Raw genomic sequence first — 24,265 nt, 5'->3', positions numbered from 1 at the left:
GCATGGTAGCAGGGGAATTCTGGAAGTATATAGAATTCTGATCTATATACTACTAAAACTGTCACTGTATTTATCGGTTTGTCTGTACCCTCAAGTTAGCCCAAATGGTGCATTATACCACAACAATTTTTGAATCATGGTACCTCAAATGGGTTGACTTACAGAATGTGTCCAAAATCCAGGACCTGTGACTCCTGTGGAACTGAAACGTCCACGATGTTCATACCAGTTTTATTCACAACTCGTGGCCATTGCAGCATCCCCGCGGTCACGCAATCATGATTTCCGATGCTCCCTGCCAGCTTCCCACAAGCAAAGTCAGTGGGGAAGCCAGCAGGAAGTCAGAAGTCACTCCCGGTCCCACTGTTTTGCTCGTTCGTGGTTGTTGTGTTGATCTGTTTAGGTAAGTAAATATTGACTTATTCTTGAAGTTCGTTTGCCACAACAATTATTTTTCTACTTATGATATATACTCTTCTTAGATGATGATGGGACCGTCCAGCGTTGGGGTAAAAAAAATATGGCCAGCCTAAAATTTAATATTCATTCTGGACACATTAGCTGCGCTGTCTTTCTTTCAAAGGATGACCCAATGGGTTACAGGGTTGCCCTTTTGGTTAAAAATGTTAGGTCAGCTTATCTGCAGATGGATTTATATGTGAGTATATACGGGATATATGGGCACCTTAAGAAAGTATTACTGTATATACTTGTGGATAAGCCCATCCTCAGAGAAGCCGAACCCAATTTCGGGGGTGTATTTTGGCACCTAAAATTCTCGGCTTATTCATGAGTGTATACAGCCATGTTTCTCAACCTTGGCAACTTTAAGATATGTGGACTTCAACTCCCAGAATTCCCCAGACAGCATTCGTGGACTTCAACTCCCAGAATTCCCTGGCCCGCTTACTGCTATCTGCCCAGCCAATGATGAAAGGATCATTGATGAATGAAGACACCTGGTGCAAGGGCTTATGGGATATTGAGTAGGACTGGTGGGGACTCCTAACTTAATGTCATTCAATGGTGTCCGTTTGAAAAGTTGGGATGACAAGTCAGAGCAGTGACTGGCTGATTGTGGGAACGCAGCCGCGGAACAGCTGTCATCCAGATGGAGCAATACAACGGGGTCCTTTCCTGAAACAGCACCCAAACTTTTTGCCCTGGTTTGCAGACCTCCAGCGCAAAAGCGAGTGGGACGAACAGCGGGTGAAGAAATCCCGGATCGGCCTGCAGCTTTACGACACCCCGTACGAGGAGAAGGAAGCAGAGGCCGACCCAGAGACGGCGCCCACGGATAAGCCTCCCAAGAGCCGTCTGCCCCAGGAGGATGAGCGGCCGGCCGACGAATACGACCAGCCGTGGGAGTGGAAGAAGAACCACATCTCACGGGCTTTTGCTGGTGAGTGTGCAACCCGGCAGGGAGACCCCCGACTTGCAGAATTGGCGTGATTCAAGAAAATGCTGTGATTTGGGGAAAGCCTCAAAGCCAGCCCAAGCTTAGCTAGGGTTGAAACGAGCATGTTGGAGGAATGGAGCCACGAGGTCTTTTGCTGACGGGGCTAGCCCTGGTTTGTGAATGCTGCTGCTAAGTTTCTAGTCCTCTGTGCTTTTATTCCAGGGAAACTCTTTTGCATTTCAGGTGGAGCCAATTTTAATGCACGGCCTGCCGCAAAAAAGACCAGATGCTCTAGAACAAAAATACACAGAAAAGAGCTTGAGTGTCAAATCCACCTTCAGGAGAATCTCTCTTAAAAATAAATGCGCCACCTTCTAGTCCTTACGCTTGATCCTCTTGAAACGACGTGTCCCCCGCCCGTTGAATGCCTTTGTGGCTGAGGGGAAGGGATAAAACCGTTGCCGTGTGCGAGGTTAGCTTCTGTTCCGCGCCACCTTTAGTAAAATTACATTTAAAAACTTAAGAAAGCTTTTTTAAAAAACGGCCAAGTTAGATGCAGTTGGGGAAAAAAGGGCCTGAGAGGTTGTTGGGAACGTTTTATACCATCAGGAGCCCTTTCCTAAAATCTTCCTCCTTTTTCTTGTCATTTCAGTCAGGTGGAGCTGCTGGTAACTCTTCAGCTCCATTACCAATGCCTAGGACGACCTCCGTCCACCCCAGCTATTTGAAGGTGATTTTGAGGCCTCTCTGAATCACCAGCTTCAGCATTTCTGAGTAGACATTCCCAACTTCTTCAACCTCTCTTGGGGGGGGCAGAGAGAGGCAGTGTTGGGGATGCCCAACAGCAGCCAAAGATGGACGCGTGCAGATGGGTGTGCCCCCGATGCGCTTGGCACCCCTTACAAAGCCTGTTGCCTTGCCCTGTGTTAGAGGATGCTGAGAAATGTTCCATCGCCAATTCCTGCTGCGGGCGCAAAATATGTTGAGCTGAAACCCCTGGGCACGGCAAGGAATGCAGATGAGGGAGAACCATAAGCTGCTTTGTTATCTGGAAGCAACTGATATTTTGCGGAGCGGGCATAAAGGAAATGTAGGATCAAAGTTCATGTCTCGGTCGGTCCCTTGGACCCTGGCAGCAATGGCGAGGCAGACTACACCAGTGTTTCTCAACCTTGGCAGCTTGAAGATGTGTGGACTTCAGCTCCCAGAATTCCCCAGCCAGCAAAGCTGGCTGGGGAATTCTGGGAGTTGAAGTCCACACATCTTCAAGTTGCCAAGGTTGAGAAACACTGGACTATAGGTAGGCATGGGACCCTTTTTCAGGTTTAGTCTATGCCAGGTCTCCCCCAAGGGCTTGCCAGCAGCTACTTTTATCCCATGAAGCCTCATTTTATTGAACTCAGTGAGCAACGCGGTGTATCCAATATTGGGGAAAGTCTCTTGATTTGGAGACTAGGGCCCTGGGGACTGATGTCCTTGATGTGATGTCTGCCCTACAAGGTAGTCCCGATGAAGAAATCAACGCGATATAGATCAGGACTACTTTTATTGTAAAGCTATAATAACCGAATCTTGCACATCTGAATGGGCTTCCCCCCGCCCCCTTTATCTTTGTGTGAACTAGCGAGGGGCTTGTCTGAGACATTTACTCACGTTACTTTCTTGACCTGGGCTCAAACCCCGTTTATCTGACCGTTTGCCTTCCTCTGATCCTTCAAGGCCATTCCCTTTTCCCTCTACATCCAATGATGTCCGTGCCCATCTTTGGTGTGATGGTATCCCCACCACTGTCTTGTTTCTATAACATCCCCACCCAAGCGATGTAAATCATGGTGGATACTCGGTCCCTTGTAGGCGAAATCCGTTGCACCGAAATCCCCCAAAACAGGTTTTATGGTATGTTATCCCTTGCAGGACATGTTTTCCTGTGGTGATCTACCACCTAGCGATCTAACCAGCAAGGCAATGATAACAGAGGATAAAGAAAGGCAAAATAAACGGACAGGAAGGCACTGTCCACTAGGCTGTCGTCATTCCAGTCCTTCAAGAGGGGCAGAGTTGTGCCAGCTTGAAAGAAGAACCTTTGTGTAAATAAAAGATAGTTTGGAAGGCGATGAGTGAGAAAGCGATGGCAAGCGATGGGTAGTTTTTTCAGAGAAACACGGTCCTACAGCACTAGTGCGTGCGACACACTTCTGAGAGTCCTCTCCATCTTCTTTCTCCTGGAGAGGATTTCATTGTTGCATCTTTTACGGATTTTGAACCACCAGTATCCCCCACCCCCAATTTCATCCTCTTCCTGTTGGCAGCGGTAATACAGAGACACGTCTAAATCCCATTTGTCCATCTCTCCCTCCCTCTGTTCCAGAATCATTCCTTAAACCCTTCCCCTGATCTTTTTATCTCCTCCTTTTATCTTTATCCCCGGTTTTCCCACCCTCTCCCCAAGACCTGGACCTTAATGATGACCAGCGATGATCTGTTTTTGTTTGGGGAAGCGCAGACGCCACTCAGTGAAATAAGAGATGCGGCTGAACGCTTGGAATTAACCACGGCTGAGCGTTAAGCCCGACTGAGGAGTGTGTCTGTGTGTGTGTCCCTGTGTGTGTGTCAGCTCTTCAGATCTCCCCCCCCTTCCTGTTCTCCATCACTCATCTTGAATGCTGAGAGCTTCTTTCCATCCGAATGATTGGTGGTTCCCTGTGGGTTTCGCACCGCAGCGAAGGGGGGCTCGGATCAATGGAAAACCCAGCGGTTTGTTTTGAAAAGCAGCGAAGCCCCTGAATGCACAGGGAAATGTCAAGAGATTTGTGCTCTTCTTGTTTTCTCTGCAACGTTGGCAGCACAAAGATAAAATTATCTTCGGCAATATACCAGCAGACAGCTTACCCGTAATTGCATGCGCAGAGTGGAGAGGGGTGGTTTTTATTGCTAGATTGCACTTCCCATTTTTCCTCCGAAAAGCTCCAAGCCAAATTGTTTTCCCCAGCCTGTTTTTATCCTTACAGCAGCCAGTAACAAACAGGGCGTTGCGTTCCCATCCTTTGAGACAGACGGCCAACACAAAGGGGCAAAATCCATGCACTGCTTTAAATAAATTTTAAAATGTCGGCTTCTCCCAATTTCTCCTTTTGGCAAACAGGCCAGGTTCAAGCCATCAGCCGTGAGAATTTTGGTAAAGGTTCACACCCGTTGCTGGCCCGTCTTTGGGAGAGCATTTCTCCCAAGGGTGGGCATTCTGCTGAGCATGGCGCAAAATGGGCAGAGGGCTTGAGCGAATCTCTTCCCTTCGCATCATGGAGGCTGGCGCAAACTTTTCTCTCCTGCTTTTTATTTTATAAGGAGGGGAGAGTTGCATGATCACCTTGGGAGAGGGGTGCATCGGGAATGCTGGCTAGGTTTCGGCTTGGGGACGGATTGAAAAAAGGGCAGTGAATTCACAAGAAAAGCTAGGCTCTCTTACGTGTCAGAGGGGAAGATATAATTAATAATTAATTCACTTGAGCTGGAACTTAGGAGAATCGAGACTTAAGAAGGATTCCATCTAGAACAGTGTTTCTCAAGCTTGGCCACTTGAAGATGGGTGGACGTCAACTCCCAGAATTCCCCAGCCAGCAGGGCTGGCTGGGGAATTCTGGGAGTTGACGTCCACCCATCTTCAAGTGGCCAAGCTTGAGAAACACTGATTTACAAAAAAGGACCAGATCATGTATCTCCCAGGTGATTCCTGCAATACCTGTTTGAAGCAGAGTGGATGGAAATCATCCTGAAATGTAGCTTCATGCTGATTTTTATTTCCAAGTCTTCTGTTTGGAGCAGGGGTATAAAGAATGAGGGTGGAGGCCATGAATGGCTTCCCAGGATCACCGTCATTGCCCGGAAGGGGTGGACCCCCCAAATTAGACCCTCTGTCATTTTCTAAAGAGGTTTTAAATGGAGGAGAGGGTTAAGGAGAAACAATTTATTCCATAAAACTCCCAAACTTGCCTTCCCCGCCCCCAGGACATCGTCCTGCAAGATTTTTTTGTGCTCACTTTTTGTGACGGTAAATTATTGCAACGGCTTTCATTCTGCTTTAGCATGCTGTGTAAGCCTACTCTCTGGGTGCAGGAATGGGGTTGTGTGTGCATGATCTGGTCTGGCTTTGCATCTTTCAAACAACCTTGTCCCTTGAGGATCAGGAAAGGTGGTTCTGAACATGATCTCAGCTGGCTTTGAAGCATTTCTTTGCTTACGGGACGGTGGCCAAAAGATGGGCCTAAATAAGTTGCCTTTCCCTGCTGAGTCACGGATCATCTGGAGCGTAACTGCTTCCAGTTAAGAGAATAGCTCCTAAATAAAAAAAAAAAGTATTTTAGTGTGTTTTTTAAAAACTCTATAGGTCAATGTTTCTCAACCTTGGCGACTTGAAGATGGGTGGACTTCAACTCCCAGAATTCCCCAGCCAGCACAGCTGGCTGGGGAATTCTGGGAGTTGAAGTCCACCCATCTTCAAGTCGCCAAGGTTGAGAAACGCTATTATAGATTAATGGAGCTCTGGAGAAGAGGTGATTCTTAACCTTTCGCACTCTGAAAATAAATGTGAAGGAAGGATAGCCCCCTGTCCATTTTTAAGCCAGAAAAATGAGTGGGACAGCTCAGAATTCAGGAGAGGAGATTTCTCTTTGAGTATGTACCATCTATCCAAGAAGAAGAGAGATGCCCACTCCCCAAGAGCCATAAATGTTCTTTCTGCCCTCTCGGGGGGCTCTGGCGATGCAGAAAAGTCACATATGATCCATAAGTTGTCCCACTCTGGTTTAGCTGATAAGAGGTCCAGCGGGCCACTTTGCTTGCCACGTCTTGTCAGCAATGATATTCTTCCAAGTGGATCTCAGCCTGGGTTAATCAGAAAAAAACGACAGGGGAGGGGCCTGCCTTTGTAGAAGAGTGCCCGTTGCATCTCTGTGTGAGTCACGGCTCTCAGAAGTCTCTTTTGCAGATCAGGATTTGATCTGAATGAGATCTTGCTGTTTTAAGAGCGGGCAATTCAGAAAGTGCCAACTAGAAAATGAGGATTGGTACCCTGCCGTCTACTGATATTGGGGATCAGCAATTTGGGGCCTGGGGCTATCGCTCCCCAAAGGGTGTTTGCAGCCCCATTAAATCAAAGGCATGGTTGTGGAACCAATTTGGTTGAAAAATTTCATATTAAAAAACAACTGAAATCTCAGAGCTCGTGCAGTCTTCCTAAATCTTGCCCCAGAGTTTCACCAGATCTTGGGCACAAATGCCGAAGTTTGCAGAATCTTTTGCAAGACAGTTGAAAACTCATGAAAATTAGGACCATATTTTGGTGCAAGGTTCCTAGACCATGGATATGAGGTGACATAATGCAGCTTAGGGCCTGAAAAATGGTTGACCTAACTGATATCGACTGTGTGTAAAATAGTTTGTGAACTGCACATAAAGTTTGTCTTTGAACTACAGGTAGCCTTCAACTTATGATCACAATTGGGCCCAGAACTTCTGTCACGAAGTGATGGGGTCGTTAAGTGAGTTGTGCCCAATTTTATGACCTTTATTGCCATGGTCGTTAAGCAAATCATGCAGTCGTTAAGCGAATCTGGCTTCCCCCATTGACTTTGCTTGTCAGAAGCCCCCCCGGAAGGTCGCAAATGGTGATCACGTGACCCCAGGATGCTGCCGGTTCCCAAGTGCCCAAATTTTGATGCTGTGACGGTCGTAAGTGCAAGGACCAGTCACAAGTCACTTTTTTCAGCGCTGTTGTAACTTCAAATGGTTGTTAAATGATGGTCATAAGTCGAGGACTACCTGTACATGAATGTAACCACAGAATAGGTGAGGACAGAATTGTTCAGTCAAGAGGGATCCACTGATAGAGGGTAGACCAAGTCTCTGACTCCATTAGAGAAAAGGCAGAGTTTCACCCTCAGATGATGATGTTGCGAAGAGAAGACTTTGGGACAGAAATCTGGGGTCTCTTCTGCAGAATGAGTAGGAGAAAGGGAAGGAAAGAATACTGTGAACCCTTGAATTAACCGACCTCATTTAATGGAATTTACATGCAATGAAACACATCTCCATCCTGAAATAATGCAACCCTGTTGCATCCTGTTAGTTCAACCCCAAACAGATCCTCAATCTGTCCTTTTTAACAAGGTTTATTGAAAGGAGGAGGGATACGGTTACAAAAATCTCAACCACCGGATGACTTTTGCTCTAGAACCCAATTCATTTTTGAGTTCGGTGAGGTACAGACTTTCTCGGCCTCTGTCTAGCGGCCTTCCTCTTAACTGGCAAGCTGGCAGCTCTTTTCTCAGATAAGCGAGGGGCGTGTAGGCTGTTTCAGACCCACTCCTAAAATTTTCTTAGGCTCCGAACAAACCATCACCCCTCTAAGCTACTCTGGGTGAGTGGATTAAATCTACAGCATCCACAACGACGTACGCCCTTCGCATCACGATGTCGTCCTGAAGCAGACGACAGGGACCAACCCAAAACGCGAGTTGCAATGTACTTTCATATTTAGTGGACCTTTGGGAATAGCAGACAACTCCTCCCCCACCCTGGTCCATTAAATGAGGTTTCAATGGATCGCAGATCCGTCCAGAATCGAAGGATGGACAAGGTAGGTGCCTCCAAATCTCCACCCGCCCCTTGCAGTGAAGCGGTGGTGGGGATAGGCGTTCCAGCCCAGCGATGCCCGTCCCTGCTCGAGGGACATGGGGCAAGGTTGAAGTCGGGGGCTTCCTCCAGTCTTCCCATGTCTGTTTGTCTGTCTGTCTCGTTCAATCTTTTTTTGTTATCATGCCAATTTTGTCTTCTTCCTCCCATCCCTGCTCTCATCTTTTCACTCCCCCCTTCTCATGATCTTTTGCCCCCTTCCCTCCAATCTCTCCACCCCACCTTCATAATGTCCCTTCCCCCTGCAGTAGACATAAAGGAGACTAAAGTATTGCCCTGGCCACCGCCGGTAGGACAACTTACGGGGACAGAAGAACCCCTAGATCCAGAAGGTGATGTCTTGATTTCAACCTTTCCCCACTCCCTGTTTGCTTTCAGCCTGTCCTTCCTCCGCTGGAACCCCTCCCTCTCTTTACTCCGTCCCCTACCCTGCTCCAGCTCTTTTGATCTTTCTGAGCACCAGTAGACAGAAGCCGCAGTTTGGCAGGCAGGAATTCAACAGGTCTGGCTCCCTCTGACCTCCGTGTTTCTGTGCCAAATGGATAAAAGAGCAGATGGTCTTCCTGTAGGCCAGTTTCAAGAATCACGTTCCTTTTCAATTCCTGGAGGAGCCCGTACGTCCCAAACGTACGGCCGCTGGGCACTCCCCACCCCACCCCACCCCACCCCACCCCACCCCACCCCCTTGCCAGCTTAAAATATTAAAACAAAATTGTGCCATCAGATTCGGCAGTCTCAGAATCTAGTGTTGGCTTTTACCAGAAGCTTGTTTTTCATCATTCCTGGGAAAATGGGAAGCCTGGAATTAATCAGAACTGATTTTTAAAGCTTTGTTTGGATTGATTTTTCAACTTGGAGAAACGCCAGAGCGTTTTCTTTTTGAATGAAGAAAGCACCAGTCGCTGCATTTATTTGACTGCTGCAAACCTGGCTGGGAGAAAAGAGGCTTTTAAATCTGACTTTCATGTATTTGAAAAGAATCTGAAATCCAAATGTCTTAGTTTTAATCTCGGAAACTCAAGCGCTGTGCTTTTAACTCGGGGCTTAAAAACTGAGGTGATCTGCACGATGAGCTGGCAGGAATAAAGTTTGGAGCCTCAGTAGCCTATCGCCTCTCACACTTCTAAAAAAGTTGGCACAGAATAGGGGGCTGGATTAAATAAACTTCAAGCTCCCGTCCCGCTTAGCGATTCTAAGTAATTGTTTCTTCCCATCCTGGGAACTTCCCCCTCTTTCCCTTTGTTCTCACCTTTCTCTTTCACTGTCGATCCTTTTGTTGCGTGTGTGTCAGCCGTGTTGCACGGGGTTGCCTGTCACTGGCATGTTCCACGCCCTGCCTGCTGCCATGCATTTTCCGCATCCCATTTTTATCCCCCTTCGAAGTCCCTGTTTCCAGGGGTGTCTGTAAAATCCCAACTCTTGGTCAAAGCGAGAGAACAAGACTTGCAATGTTGTGATGCTGTCTCTGCCTTTTCCCTGTGTGTGTGGCGTCCTGGTGCATGTTCAGAAGGGGTGAAGCTTGTGTCGTGACGCCTGTTCCATCTTTCTGGGCCTCCCCTTGCCTCCTGCTGCGGACACCAAGGCCTACTTTGAATAATGCAGCCTTAATTAATGAAGGTGAAGTCGGGTCTGTGCTATTTTCCTGGCAAGAATATGGAAGAGATTTGCAAACTTTCTTCCAAGATGTCCCAGTCTAGCCTGCAGCACAGAAATCTCCTGGTGGTCACCCATCCAAGGACTAATCCAGTCCAAGTCTGTTTAGCTTCTGAACCAAGAGAAGATCATTCAGATGTTACCACATGCTAACATTCTGATCACACACACAGAGCCCCAAACCTCTAATGTGTGTGTCTTGGCAGTCTAAAGTTGTTTATGTAGAGCTTGAAAAGGAAAACTTACAGAAGTTACAAAACATTGACTCCTAATGGCATTTGCTTCAGGGAAAGTGCACGTCCTGCCTTTCTGAATTGAACGCAGAAGAGCTGGGCTTTTGACAGAAAAGAAAAGAAATTAAGCGACTGCCAGGAATGTCCACAGAGGGGAGGTCAAAAAAGTCAAGATGGCAGACACAGCCACAATGATTGAAGCCCCGCCCTGTTTTACCTGCACATGTTTAAAAACGGTGGGGCTTTGATTGCGGCTGGGGCCACCATCTTGACTTTTTTGACCCCCTTCCTGCAGATCCCCGGATGGACGCCTAGTTTTCTGCTCCACTGCAGTTTCCAAATTCTTATGAAGCCATTTGGGGGTTCTCTTTTCAGAGAAGACTCGGGGTAACCCCAGGCTGCATTTTGGGAAGCTTTTTTTAATTTCTTGGAGGGTTGGGGGCTTTTCAAGGGGTGCAAGAGGCATCTTAAACGCCGCATAGATTTCAGGCATCGAAAGCATCCCTCAAAACCTCGCACCATGTGCCACGGCGAGACACAGAGCACCGTTTCACCTAAAACCCAGAGAAGCGTCAAAAAATAGGGTGCCAAAATTCCAACCCCCCGACCCATTGCAGGGTGTTGGCGGGGGGGGGTCCAAAAGGTCAAGAGGGCAGCTGAGGGCAAAAGGAGAGATGGCGTGTAAAAAGGAGGCGGGGCTTGCCTTGCACGGCCACCATCTTGACTTTTTTGACCCCTCTCCCCACGGAACCCAGGTCGCAAAGCCACACAAGCCCGAAAACCCGGTCCGGGGTGGACCGCGCCTCTCCAACCGTCTCAGGGTCTGTCCTGCTCCTCCCACAGCGCAGTTCGAAACCCCCGAGTGGGACCGGACCTCATCCTCCTCCTCCTCCTCGTCCTCGGCCCACAAAGAGCACCGGCCGCGTCCGCCGAAGCCCCCGACGGGGTCCGCCAAGTTTGGCCGGTCGCAGAGCCCCGAGTCCGGCGTCCCCCTGGCCGAGCGCGTCGATCCGTCGCTGCCCCTGGAGAGCCAGGCGTAAGTGGCACCGGTGGGAATCCGGGTTCGTAGGGGCAGCGGGCGAGGGCCGGGGGGAAGCGGCCCGCACGGCAGGCAGGCGGCCTTCCTTGTGATGCTTTATTGGCCTCAAAGGCCCGTCTGCGTTGAGGGTTCCTCCATCTTCAGCGTCTTCTATTGTTCTAGGACGGTGTTCCTCAACCTTGGCAACTGTAAGATGGGTGGACTTCGTCTCCCAGAATTCCCCAGCCAGCCATGGCTGGCTGGGGAATTCTGGGAGACGAAGTCCACCCATCTTACAGTTGCCAAGGTTGAGGAACACCGTCCTAGGATGATGATTTATCCTTTCCCTATTGATGCATGACCATTTCACTCATTCATCTAATTTTCATTTTCTCATTTAGTTTACTCTGGTTACCCTTCATCCTTTGTTATTTATTTCATTTTTACTTTTCATTCAGCCTCCTGTTATTTATCGTTTTATCGTTCGGTTAATTTTTATTTTTTAAAATTGATGCACTCTTATGATTATTTGGCTTGTTATGTATTATTTATTTTCAATTTAATCTACTGTTACCTATTTTCATTTTTATTTAATTCACGTTGATTGTTTATTATTATTTTTATTGCTGACTTCAAGTTTAATTTAATGTTATTATTTCCTACGTCCATTTTCTTTGTATAAAATGCCCAAATTCATCAAGGATTCTTCTACAGTATGTGGCTTTTAGCCTTCCCTTCCCTTCCCTTCCCCCTTCCCCCTTCCCTTTCCCCTTTCCATCATCTTCCTTCCTTCCCTCCTTCCCTCCTTCTTTCCCTCCTTCCTTCCCTCCTTCCTCCCTCTCTCCCTCCCTCCCCTTCTTTCCCTTCCCTTCCCTTCCCTTCCCTTCCCTTCCCTTCCTTTCCCTTCCCTTCCCTTCCCTTCCCTTCCCTTCCCTTCCCTTCCCTTCCCTTCCCTTCCCTTCCCTTCCCTTCCCTTTCCCCTTTCCATCATCTTCCTTCCTTCCCTCCTTTCCTCCTTCCCTCCTTCCCTCCTTCCCTCCTTCCCTCCTTCCCTCCTTCCTTCCTTCCTTCCTCCCTCCCTCCCTCCCCTTCTTTCCCTTCCCTTCCCCCTTCCCCTTCCCCCTTCCCCCTTCACCCTTCCCTTTACCCTTTCCATCATCTTCCTTCCTTCCCTCCTTCCCTCCTTCCTTCCGTCCTTCCTTCCTCCCTACCTCCCCTTCTTTTCCCTTCCCTTCCCTTCCCTTCCCCTTCCCCTTCCCCTTCCCCCTTCCCCCTTCCCCTTCCCCCTTCCCCCTTCCCCCTTCCCCCTTCCCCCTTCCCCCTTCCCCCTTCCCTTTCCCCTTTCCATCATCTTCCTTCCTTCCCTCCTTCCTTCCTTCCTTCCTCCCTCCCTCCCTTCTTTCCCTTCCCCTTCCCCCTTCCCCTTCCCCCTTCCCCCTTCCCCCTTCCCTTTACCCTTTCCATCATCTTCCTTCCTTCCCTCCTTCCCTCCTTCCTTCCCTCCTTCCTCCCTCCCTCCCCTTCTTTTTCCCTTCCCTTCCCTTCCCTTCCCTTCCCTTCCTTCCTTCCCTTCCCTTCCCTTCCCCCTTCCCTTTCCCCTTTCCATCATCTTCCTTCCTTACGTGCTTCCCTCCTTCTTTCCCTCCTTCCTTCCTTCCTTCCTTCCCTCCTCCCTCCCTGCCTCCCCTTCTTTCCCTTCCTTCCTTCCTTCCTTCCTTCCTTCCCTTCCCTTCCCTTCCCTTCCCTTCCCTTCCCTTCCCTTCCCTTCTGGGACAGGGGCGGGTGGGGTAGGGACCCCAGCACCTCTTCCCAGATCATCTGCACAGGATGATCAGACTCCCTTGGAGAAAACAATCCAAGGTCCTGACCTGTGAAGAGCCTTAGAGGTAAACCACTTTCAATCGTATCAAAAGAAATGAACTGTCAACAGAAGATACCCAATAGTTGGGTGCATCTTTAGCAAACGTCAGCCCTTTGAGGTAGGCCAGATCAGGAAACAAACCCCACAAGAAGTACTGGAATTCTACTTTATGACAGAGGCTGCAATAACAGGATCTTGAGAGCCTGACCGTGTTTCCTTTTGTGTTTCCCTTATACCAAAGAGAATCAAGGCGAGGCAATCTTGAGTTTCCTTCTCACCCTTTCCTGTTTTCCTGGGCTAAGTTCATGTTTTGCTAACTGCAGCATTGCTTCTCCAAAGTCACCTCTTGTCAGCCCTGCGAGGTAGACCAGACTAGAAAACCAACGTTATGAATGCTAGTACTCCTTTTATTATAAGGTTGCAGTAACAGAATCTTGCAGGTCTCAATATGCTTCTCCTCCCACTCCCATTATCTTCATGAGAACGAGGGAGGGTCAAGTCTGAGATGCCTTCTCAAATTACAATCCTGCCCCGGACTCCAATTTCTTTTATCTGACGGTTGTTTGGGTTGAGGCTCTTCCTCCTGTCCCTCAAGGTTATTCCTACATCCCATTACACCTCTGTGGTCCTCTACAACAAGGCTTAAATAATTGAAGTTTTTAAGGTTTTACATGAAACATCGCCCTATCTAGATGGGCTCTTTGGAGAATTCTAGGAAGGATTTAAAAATATTTTGATCCCAGGGTTATCCATAGGTAATCTGGGGCAACGGGGGGATAATCTCCTGGCAAAGATCTAAGATTAAAACCCACAACTGTGTGTATCTTATAGACCCATGTCCTTGTTTAATGTAAATTCCAAATTATGTAGTGAAGCTAGGATCTTTAACCAAATACTGCATAGGTAAAATTGTGCATTTAGAAATTGTTCCCAGAAATGCAGTGGCCTGTCCAGGAATAAAGAGAGCAAGGGAGCGCAAATGACATTGTTTAAGTTAGCAGGAAATCTATGAAGCAAAGAAGAAGGTAAAGAAACAAGTCAGCAGAATCTGGAAGGGCGTGAAGTCTACAGGGGAGAGTCCAGATGCATGGGGTAGCGAAGGAGGAGAAAAAATGACTTTTTCTCCCCAACTTAAGTAAAGTAGAACAAAAGCCGCAGAGGATGAGCTTTGGAGTTCCACAGAGATCTTGCGGGGGTCTTCTTGCCAACCGATTCACGTCCTCCCTGGCTTGAGGGTCAACAACCCCAAGGGGGAGACCCCCGTGGCTGCCCTCCAGAGGCCTCTCCCTTCCTCTTCCCTGCTAATGGGATGAAGGTTTCTCCAACTCTCAGGGTGACTTTGGTACCCGCCCGGGGAGGGAGAAGGAGGAGCCCATTCAGCTGCCCTTAAAGGATGGCATTGCCAAATTTGACTCCCTCCATCCTCGGTTTTTATTTAAAAAATTCTGGGGCTGCCCCGGTTCCTGTTCAGCAAGTGAAAGGAAGTGGATGGGCAAGAGATTTCAACCTCAGCAACTTTAAGAGGTGTGGACTTCAACTCCCAGGATTCCCCAGCCAGCCATGCTGGCTGGGGAATCCTGGGAGTTGAAGTCCACACCTCTTAAAGTTGCTGAGGCTGAGAAACCTTGTTTGATGCTAAAAATCTCCTTGCATCCTGAATGAGGATCAGGAAACTCCAGATTCAGTTCTGCACTCAGCCATGGAAGCTTACTGGGTGGTTGTGGGGCTAAAGGAGGGGAGACCTCTGTGTGCCTTTTCACCCCCCCCCCCAAAAAAGCCAAGATATATTTCTAGTGGATAAGAACAAAATAAGGGTGGAACTTGCCTTTCCAACTATGTTTTAGGAAGCAGTTTTACAATGAATAATGGCTGTTGCATGGAGATATAATCCACCAAAATTGGAACTAAGCAGGACATCCATGAGGGGGGCAAAAAAGTCAAGATGGCCACCATGGTGTGATGCACCTTTTTACACCCATCACCACATAGAAAAAGAGGCGGGCTTCCCATTGCACAGTCACGAGTGACATTTTGACTTTTTGACATCCTCTCTCGGATCAGATTTTCCCGAGCAAAGCCCATTCATTTTTTTCCCTTTTTTCCCCTTCCGTTTCTCGTTCTTCTCTCCAGCAAAATTCAATAGATATTATTCCATGACGTATATTGACAGTTCAAAAGTAATTATTATTGGTGTCCTGTTTGCCACAAATTGTTGATGTTTTAATTATTTTTTGTCCCAGTGATTTTTCTCATTAGAGGCTATTGACCAAATTATCGGGAACTTGGTGTGTGAACAGGTGTAAATAAATGGTCACTTTATCGTGCTGGGAAACGTGCCAGGCTGAAGGGAAGTGGTTCAAACAGGAGTTGGAATAGAGAGTTTGTCATTACTATAATCATTTGATACAATCAAAGCATGTTTTTTTTCTTTTACGAACCACCTAGACAAGTTGCTATAAGAACCAGGAATAATATGAATATTAGTGATGACAATTGAACCTAGATTGCAAGGCTGTCGTAAAGGAACAACACAGAAGGCTTCTTCCTCTTTCAGATTTAGCTTACAACACTATGTTTAATACATTTTTGCTTGGGCACTAATATTATTATTTATTAGATTTTATATCCTGCCTTTCATTCATGAGCGAAAGGTGGTATACACAGTGTTCCTATTTTTTTCCATAACAACAACCCTGTAAGGTAGGTTGGGCTGAGAAACTGACTGGGCAACATCACCCAGTGAGCTTGCACGGATGAGGAGGAGTGGAACCTGTTTCTCCCTGGTTTCAGCCCAACACCTTAACCACCACACTACAGTGGGCCTTTATAATGTGTAGATCAGTGTTTCTCAACCTTGGGAACTTGAAGAGGTGTGGACTTCAACTCCCAGAATTCCCTAGCCAGCATGCCTGGCTGGGGAATCCTGGGAGTTGAAGTCTACACCTCTTAAAGTTCCCAAGGTTGAGAAACACTGGTGCAGATTATTTTTTAAATCATATAGTGGGCGTGCTAAATGACTCACTAAAGTCATTTAATCACTTAACCCCTATTACAGATGTGCATCAGACAGGAGCCAGAAGCTAACCAAACAGGCTCAGATTCCCAGATGAAACAAGCACCCCATTTTCCACTGATCTGAACCCCGTTGTCTGTCTGTTTGGCAGCTGGCTCAAAGTGAAAGTAGTTCTTTTCTGAACCTAGTTCTCTTTAACTAGATTTGTTGAAAGAAAGGTTAATGGGATCCCAGCCCACTTTGACCTGTAGGGCAACTCTGTCCCCAGTATGGCTTCCACCATGCTGATGTACAGAAATAACCACATCCCATTTATCAGGCTTTTTGGCAGCTGCCTAAAACCAAAAGTGATTCTTTCCGAGCCCGGTTTTTCCAGGGTTTTCTTTAACAAGATTTATTGAGATGAAAGGGAATGGTGTTGCGAGAATTCCAGCAACGGAAGCATTTTGCATTTGCAACCAATAGATCCTGGTATACGTTCGGAAGGAGACTTTCTGATTTTTTCCCCCCTAGCATCATTCCTGAGATCTGGCAAACTCACAGGGATCTCGCAGCTGGTTCTCCTGCATCTTTATCCGTCTGGGAGCTAACCCACCCGCCGTTTAGCATAGGGCAGAGTTGGGCTTTGGCTGTGGAGCAGGAAGATGATGTTCAAACCAACCAGAGTGCATAGAGAGTAAGCTTTGCCACGTGGCACAGTCTACCTCCGATGTTGAACGGTGGTGTTTAAGCCAGAGGAGGAGCAGCAGCACTAGGCGAGTGGGCTGGTTCAGTCTTCTCCAACCCGGTGCTCCCCAGGTTGTGCTGGGTTTGCAACACACCCACCTGGAGGAGAGCACCGGAGGAAGGCTGGACTGGAAAAGCAAGGGGAGGTGGGACAGATGTGCCAGGGTGACTCTGGCGTCCTGTGCCCCCCTCCAGGTGGTTTCATGGCCCCATCAGCAGAGCTGAAGCCGAGACACTCTTGACGCTGTGCAGAGAAGGCAGCTACTTGGTTCGGAACAGCAAGACCAGCCGCAATGAATATTCCCTCTCGCTCAGGTAAGGGGGCGTCGTCCCCTCCCCACTCCCCAGGGTCCTGTTCTGTTTCTCCTCTCTCTGTTGATCCTTTCTGGGAAGTGCACATTTACAGCTGTGTCTGCAAAACATGCTTACCTTTGATTTTTTTTTCCTTTTTGGGGTGAAACACAACAACCAAAATATAACATACAGGAGAAAATATGCAATAGTGATTCTTCAGTCAAAAAAAGAAACAGATGCATGCTAGTGTTTAAAGTGAATTAAAACTGAAGGGGAAAAAGGAACCGTGCAGTACTAATACAAAATTACAGACCAGAAAATTCGTTGTTAAGCGGGTCAGTTGTTAAGCAAATCGCACCCAATCTTATGACCTTTTTTGCAGCGGTCATTAAGCACATCACTGTGGCCATGAAGTGAATCATGTGATAGTTAAGCAAATCACGCGATTCCCCACTGATTTTGCTTGCTGGAAACCAGCTGGGAAGGTTGCAAATGGCAATCATGGGACCCTAGGATGCTGCAGGACGTAAGTCCGAGCTGGTTGCCAAGTGCCTGGGTCACGATCATGTGATCACGGGAATGCTGTGACAGTTGTAAGTGTGAGGACTGGTTGTAAGTCCCTTTGTTCAGCACTGTTGTAACTTTGAACGGTCACTAAATGTGTGGCCGTTAAGTGAGGGCTACCTGCAGTCCTTTAATATATCATCTTGACTTTTTTGACTGCCTTCCCCTGCAGACGCCCCTGATGATCACCAAAGCTCTCCACCCCAAAGTAATTGCAAGGGGGATGTCGCAATATGGATGTTTCTAATCAGACAGCCGGTTCAAACCGTGGTCTGTTGCAGAGAGGGGAAAGGATGCCTGTTTTTTACTGTTTCCAACCTAACAGAACGTGGGAAAGAAATTATGCAGAGGGGTCAGGATTCCATCCATCTGCCCGTCGGCAGGATAACTCTCTGGAAACTGAACGGAACGGGACCCAATTTGGTGTGCTGGGAGAAGCTGGCAGAAGGAAGGTTGCTTTCAAAAGTGGGCCAGATCCGGCCAGGGGCTGCGGAGAAAAAAAATCCAGAAAAAATCCCCCTCCCCGGATCCTGACTGGGGAGAACTCGGGCAGCGGCTCAGAGTGCTGCTGACTGCTCCATTCTAAGCCCCTCCCTCCTCCTTCCTGGTCATGTGACCCAGAGGAGAGTGCAGGGAGCCTGCCCCGGACTTCCCAGTGCACACACCTGTGCAAATACACACTGATGCAGCTGGAGAGTACATCACAAACACGCTTGCACACACATTCCTTCATTACACAGAAGAAAACAGAAGTGCCTCCTATGGGGACTGCTGGAAAGAATGATTTGAACTGAATTGCCCTCTCTTGTTTGAATTTCAGATAAGTATTTTTTCAGAGGAATGGAAAGCAAAAGACTATGGCAAAACAAACAAAAAAAATAGTTGGCCGCTTTATTACATAGCAAATTGTTTTAGAACTAATTTCTTTACATTCCCAGCTCCGTGCCAGAATTTGCAAATGCTGTGAAGGTTTGGCTGGGGTTTGCTCTCCCTGCTGGGGTTTGGCTGGATTAACAAAAAAATTAGCCCTGCCTCAATAAACCACATCCTGGTCCAGTGTTCCTCAACCTTGGCCACTTGAAGATGGGTGGACTTCAACTCCCAGAATTCCCCAGCCAGCCAGGCTGGCTGGGGAATTCTGGGAGTTGAAGTCCACCCATCTTCAAGTGGCCAAGGTTGAGGAACACTGTCCTGGTCTAATGCAATGACTTAGTTCGCATCACACAAGAAGACAAGGGCTGAGTTCCCACCCTTGACTGACCCCCCCAAACTGCCCAACTCTTTTGCTTAGTATAATATGTTGTAGGAAACCAGCTGGTGCATCCCCAGGAGACTTTGGTGGACTTGGGAATACTTTTATCCTTCATCAGCTTTGCACTCGGAGAACAGAGCAGTAACTCTGAAGAGATTAGTAAGGGGGGGGTGACTTCTGTAGAGTATATGGCCTGGCTCAATAAGCCTGGAAGCTCAGACATGCCCTGCGGGTGAGAGCAGATCAATCCAGAGTTCTCACTCGGGGTGGCACCAATGATCAGGCTCAGATTATTCTGTGTTGGACACATGATGCAAAGACCCAGTTCTTTGGAGAAGGGTCTGATGCTGAGAAAGGTAGAGGAAGAGGAAGAGGAGGAGGAGGAGGACCACCACCACCACCACCACCACCAGCGGGGTAGAGGGACTCAGTTACAACAAGACCTGAAGGGCTACATTGGGACGGATGATCCTGGAGAAGTTCTATCTATGGGACCTCTAAGAATCACCACCAACTTGATGTCACATAATCAATCAGTCAATCAGTCAACATGAAGACCCAGCTCTCTGAAGAAGTCCATAATGCTGGGAAAGGTGGAAGGAAAGAGAAGAAGAGGATGACCAGCAGAAGGTGGGTGGACTCAGTTACAGTGGCAATGAGGGTACCCTTGGAAGATCTGAAGGACCAGGTAGGGGGAGATCCTCCTGGAGGAGTTCGAACTATGGGACCTCTAAGAATCACCACCAACTTGATGTCACATAATCAGTCAATCAATCAACATGAAGACCCAGCTGTCCAGAGAAGTCCATAATGCTGGGAAAGGTGGAAGGAAAGAGAAGAAGAGGATGACCATCACCAAGGGAGATGGACTTAGTTACAGGGAGGATGGGTGCACACTTGGAAAATCTGAAGGACCATGTTGGGGACAGATTGTCCTGGAGAAAATCTATATGGTCGCTATGAATCAACACCAACTTGATGGCACATAATCAATTAATCAACCAACATGGGCGCCATTTAGCAAGTAGAGAAGAGACTTTAAAGCTTTTTTTTCATGGCTGCCACATGATGGGCTTTGTTCTCCTTTCCTACAGACTTTTGGACTGAGGCTGGATGGTCATCTGCCAGCAATACTGTAGTGCAGTGCTTCTCAACCTTGGCAACTTTAAGACGTGTGGACTTTGCTGGCTGGGGAATTCTGGGAGTTGAAGTCCACACGTCTTAAAGTTGCCAAGGTTGAGAAGCACTGCTGTAGTGGAACCTGCATGAAGCAGACCGTTGGTTTAGATGACCTCTTAGGCCCCTTCAGATCTATAATTCTAAAATACTTTTCTCATAGCTGCATAATTTAAGTCAACTCCTCTAATTTAGGAAGAAAAACCATCAAGTCCCCCACAGTGGTCCAGTGATATTTGCAAGGTTCGAGCCACCAACCTTCCCCCACCTTCTTCTTTTCCTTCCTCTTCCTCCTCATTATTATTCCATTTGTCATCTAGCTGTCCCCCCCGCCAGCATTCATCACCGTGTGTTTCATACCTATTTCTCTCCCCAGCCTGGAAATCTCATTCTGATATACATTTCTAAGTAGATTTCTTCTGCAAAACGCACAATGCTTAAACGGATTTGATACGCAGCCGGGGGAACCTTCCTGTGACACTTGGGGAAGGGGATGTGGGTGGGTTGTGGGGAGCCAGGAGATGCCAATCAGGCCTGTTCAAATCAGACTTTGCAAGCATGAAAGCTTCCTGCATCCTCGAGTGGCGGAGGCCTCTCCAGCCAAATTCTCCTCTGCTGCGATTACATGCCTGGGCGGCTTCCATCTCGTTACGTCCCCGTGTGCCAGGACAGGAAGAAAGAAAATACAAATTGACAGGAGAGGTATAATCTGTGTCGAGAAGGTCAAAGCTGCACCCCCAGGGTCACGCTGCCCCCCTTCCTCTCGGGGGGCCGCCAGCACTTTGATCACACCGCGCCGTGTCGTCGGCTGCCGTGGCGTGGCCTTTTGTTCTCTTTTCTGCTCAGTCAGACCCGTGAAATTACAACCGTTTTTCCTTCCGGCAAAGAGAAATGTCTTCCTTCAGCGGTGGAATTAGAGACGGTTGACCAGCGATTCTGCCAGAGAAGAGAATCAGTGCCTAAATCTATCCTTATTTTATGAAATAGGAGCAGTCTCCAGTTCCACATAGTCTATCGCCACATAGAGAGAAACCTCATTTACACCCAATTCACAAGAGACAATAACAAGCTAAGAAGGAAGTGAAAAGACCAGAACGCCTCCTCTCCAGCAACCAGCACCCAGATAAGCAGGGATTGACACCAGACAAACAACCAAGCAGAAAACAATATCCCAATCAAGGAACTACCAAGGGGAAAACTACACCCCACCAACACTGACAGGGCAAGCTACTGTATATAAGCAGGGAGCAAACCCCACACTCCCTCGCACTGATGATGTTCTGTCTCCAAGCAAACAGCCAAGCTCAGAGAGCACCAAGGACTCCAGCAACCAACACCCAGATAAGCAGGGATTGACACCAGACAAACGATCAAGCAGAAAACAGTACCCTAGTCAAGGAACTGCCAAGGGGAAAACCACATCCCTATCAACACTGGCAGGGCAAGTGACTGTATATAAACAGGGAGCAAACCCCACACTCCCTCGCACTGATGATGCTACCTAGTCGGGTAACAAAACGTCTGCAAGAAAACAACCCAGCTCAGAGAACCCCCAGGACTCCACAGTCTCCAGTTTTGGGAGAAGGGGGCTGTGCCCTGGGGGAGGGTAGATATTTTTTTCTGCCGCTTTATATTTGGGAGGAGCCACTTTGGGAGGATAGAAAAGGATAGAAAAATCAGAGGCAGCTGGATAATGATGCCAAAAGGAGACATCGGTGAGAAGAGGCCATAGAAAAGGCGAATGCATTTTTGAGTTTTCAGGTCTAGGGAACGAATAGTACCTGCTGGCCTCGTCTGGTGATGTCATCTTGATTCTGGGCGTTGTAGTTTTTAAAAAGATCTTTGAGAAATTGGAGCAGGTTCAGGAAAAAGCGGGGAAGATGAAGAGGTGCTAGTCAGTTGGATGACCCCATACATTGATGGATGGATGGATGGATGGATGGATGGATGGATGGATGGATGGATGAGAGAGAGGCCTTGGCATTTGGGATTTGAGGGAATGGGGAATCTCGAGCCTGCAGAAGGGAGGACCCTAATGAGGGTCACCTAAATCAGTGTTTCTCACTCAGCTGCATTAAGATGGGTGGACTTCAACTCCCAGAATTCCCCCAGCCAGCATGTTGAAGTCCACCCATCTTAATGCAGCTGAGATTGAGAAACACTGATCAAAGTCTTCTTGAGATCCTTGAAAAAGCCACAACAGTATATGTGGTCTCCGTTGCCCAGAGCCAGAAGCTCAAAGAGATGGACGGCCTGCAGAAGACGGTTTCTTTTTCCCATTTTCCCACTTTCTCTCTTTTGCCTAAAACAAAGCAAAACCAGCCCATTAAGGCTTTGCAAGTCTCAACCCGCCCATTTTGTTCCTTGATCCCCTTGGCTGCACCCTGCAAAAGAAGGCTTCCCAAATCCAGTTCTCCATGATGTCCCAATGCAGCTTCAGCTGCTTTTTCAGGCACAGCTCCCAGATTAAAACAAAAACCCGGCCTGTCCCCATCTCATGCACACCACTCTGGATGCACATCAGGAGAAGTGTCAGCGTGAGAGTAATGGATCGTGGGAGCAACCCAGAGGCACAAGGGAGCTTTCCGTCCCTTGCAGGGGAATGAGGGGGAGGGGGTTTCGAGACCTGCAAATGGTAGGTGTAGTGTTGCAATGGAAGCCCTGTCTCTTCTGGACACTGTTGCTAGAAATCAGGCTCCTGACATTTCTCCATCAAGCTGATTTATCCTGCATGGCTGGTGGGGGAGGAGGGCTATTGGTCATCCAGAGTTAGAATGCCAATAAGGCAGAACTTTGGGTAAACAGCTCATAGACTTCCCACCCAGCTGAACAAGCAGGAACTGCCATACCACCATCCGGACACAGCAGGCTTGGCTTCCCATGTTTTGAAATCAATAAAATAGCATAAGTCATCCTTGTTTAGCAATCACAATGGGGACTGGCCACTCGGGTTAAGCGAAGCGGTCGCTAAGTGAAACTGTGACTGTGCTTATGATCTGACTTCAGCGTTCCTTTGCTTCACAGACCTGCGAAGGTCGTCAAGGCGAGGATGGGTGGCAAAGTTTTTTTTTCATGACCGTCGTAACTGTGAACAGTCACTAAACGAGGCAGTTGCTAAACGAGGATCACCTGTAATGCCATTGAAAGTGGGGAAGGAGTTGTGTCCAGTTTCTAAAGCTGCGAAATTGCATCACTGCTGTTTCTTTTCTTCTCTGCCCCCCTCCAGATTCGGGAACTTCTTTCTAAGGAGGGTTTAAAGTTAGGGAATGTCTCAAACCCCTCTCCTTAAAGCTCCTTTCAAAGGGTTTTGGCTCCAGTCTGTTGAACCCAGCGTTGTTTGCCTGCATGGCATTCTAAACCCTGTAAGAAAATCGGTCTCTTCCCCGGGGAGGTTACCAATCTGGGATGTGGTATCCAAGGGGAAGCAGGGGTTAAACTGGGGAAGTTTTAAGGCTTGTACGAAACACATGCAGGGAGATTGTGCCAGGTGAGAATGTATTTTGTGGGCGATGCCAGAATCACAGTGATGGGAGATCACCTGCAGGTGGTCTTGCTCTTAGACGGGGAGGATGATCTTCTGTGATTCATCCCCACCTCTGCTGGTTGATCCTGAAAGCTGTGCTCCTCTCTGAGGCGTGACATCTGTGATCTTAGGGACTTCAGATCAAAAGCAAACCCGCACCTGGGGAGGCTTACAAAACCTGATTTATGCCCTCCTTTCTTCCACAGGAGCAGCCAAAGTTTCATGCACATGAAGTTCACCCGAACGAAGGACAACAAGTACATTCTGGGCCAAAACAGCGCCCCTTTCGACAGCGTCCCAGAGGTCATCCATCACTACACGGCCCAAGAACTGCCCATCAAGGGGGCCGAACATCTTTCTTTGCTGTACCCGGTGGCGGTTCAGACGCTGTAGTGCCAGCTGGGTGGAGGCCACGAAGTTGCTCTGGATCCAAAGAATCAGCCCTGGTCATTGTCCCGACCGGAGAAGGTGTCTTGCGGGCTGGGGGACTAGCAGACAATCTCTCCCCTTTGGATGGGAATTTCTCACACCGGAGAGAGGCCGCCCCGCTCTTCCTCTCCTGTTTTCAAGCAATAATGGTGCCATGCGGTAATTTCCTGTTCTTCCTGTAGCTCACTGGAAATCTGGAAAGGCTAGCTCAGTGATTCTCAACCATGACTACGTTAAGACAAGTGGACTTCAACTCCCAGAATTCCCCAGCCAGCATGGCTGGCTGGGGAGTTCTGGGAGTTGAAGTCCACACATGCTGGCTGGGGAATTCCAGACGTCTTAATGTTGCCAAGGTTGAGAAACACTGGAGCTGATGTGGTTGGAAGGACATAGCAAAGAACCAGGGTGTTTGCAAAGGGCTCTGGAATGGTTCAGAG

The 24,265-nt window shown here is 48.2% G+C and overlaps 1 protein-coding gene across 1 annotated transcript in view; it reads left to right on the top strand.

Moving 5' to 3' along the window:
* Positions 1 to 24,040, top strand: part of SHD (Src homology 2 domain containing transforming protein D) — a 39,938-nt gene extending 15,898 nt beyond the window's left edge. Inside the window, exons 4-8 of the mRNA XM_088149916.1 lie at positions 1,175 to 1,402; positions 8,335 to 8,418; positions 10,816 to 11,008; positions 16,786 to 16,905; positions 23,606 to 24,040. Coding sequence (XP_088006042.1) covers positions 1,175 to 1,402; positions 8,335 to 8,418; positions 10,816 to 11,008; positions 16,786 to 16,905; positions 23,606 to 23,792 — 812 coding nt within the window. The 3' untranslated portion in view covers positions 23,793 to 24,040. The remainder of the gene's footprint in view (positions 1 to 1,174; positions 1,403 to 8,334; positions 8,419 to 10,815; positions 11,009 to 16,785; positions 16,906 to 23,605) is intronic.
* The last annotated feature ends 225 nt before the right edge of the window (positions 24,041 to 24,265 follow it).

This window comes from Python bivittatus, unplaced genomic scaffold, assembly GCF_059951505.1.
Source record: "Python bivittatus isolate LINGU-HERP-01145 unplaced genomic scaffold, Pbiv_v1 ctg000580_np1212, whole genome shotgun sequence".
NCBI classification, from domain to species: Eukaryota; Metazoa; Chordata; class Lepidosauria; order Squamata; family Pythonidae; genus Python; species Python bivittatus.
The sequence above is the reverse complement of the archived record's forward strand: the minus strand, read 5'-3'. Positions and strand labels throughout refer to the sequence as shown.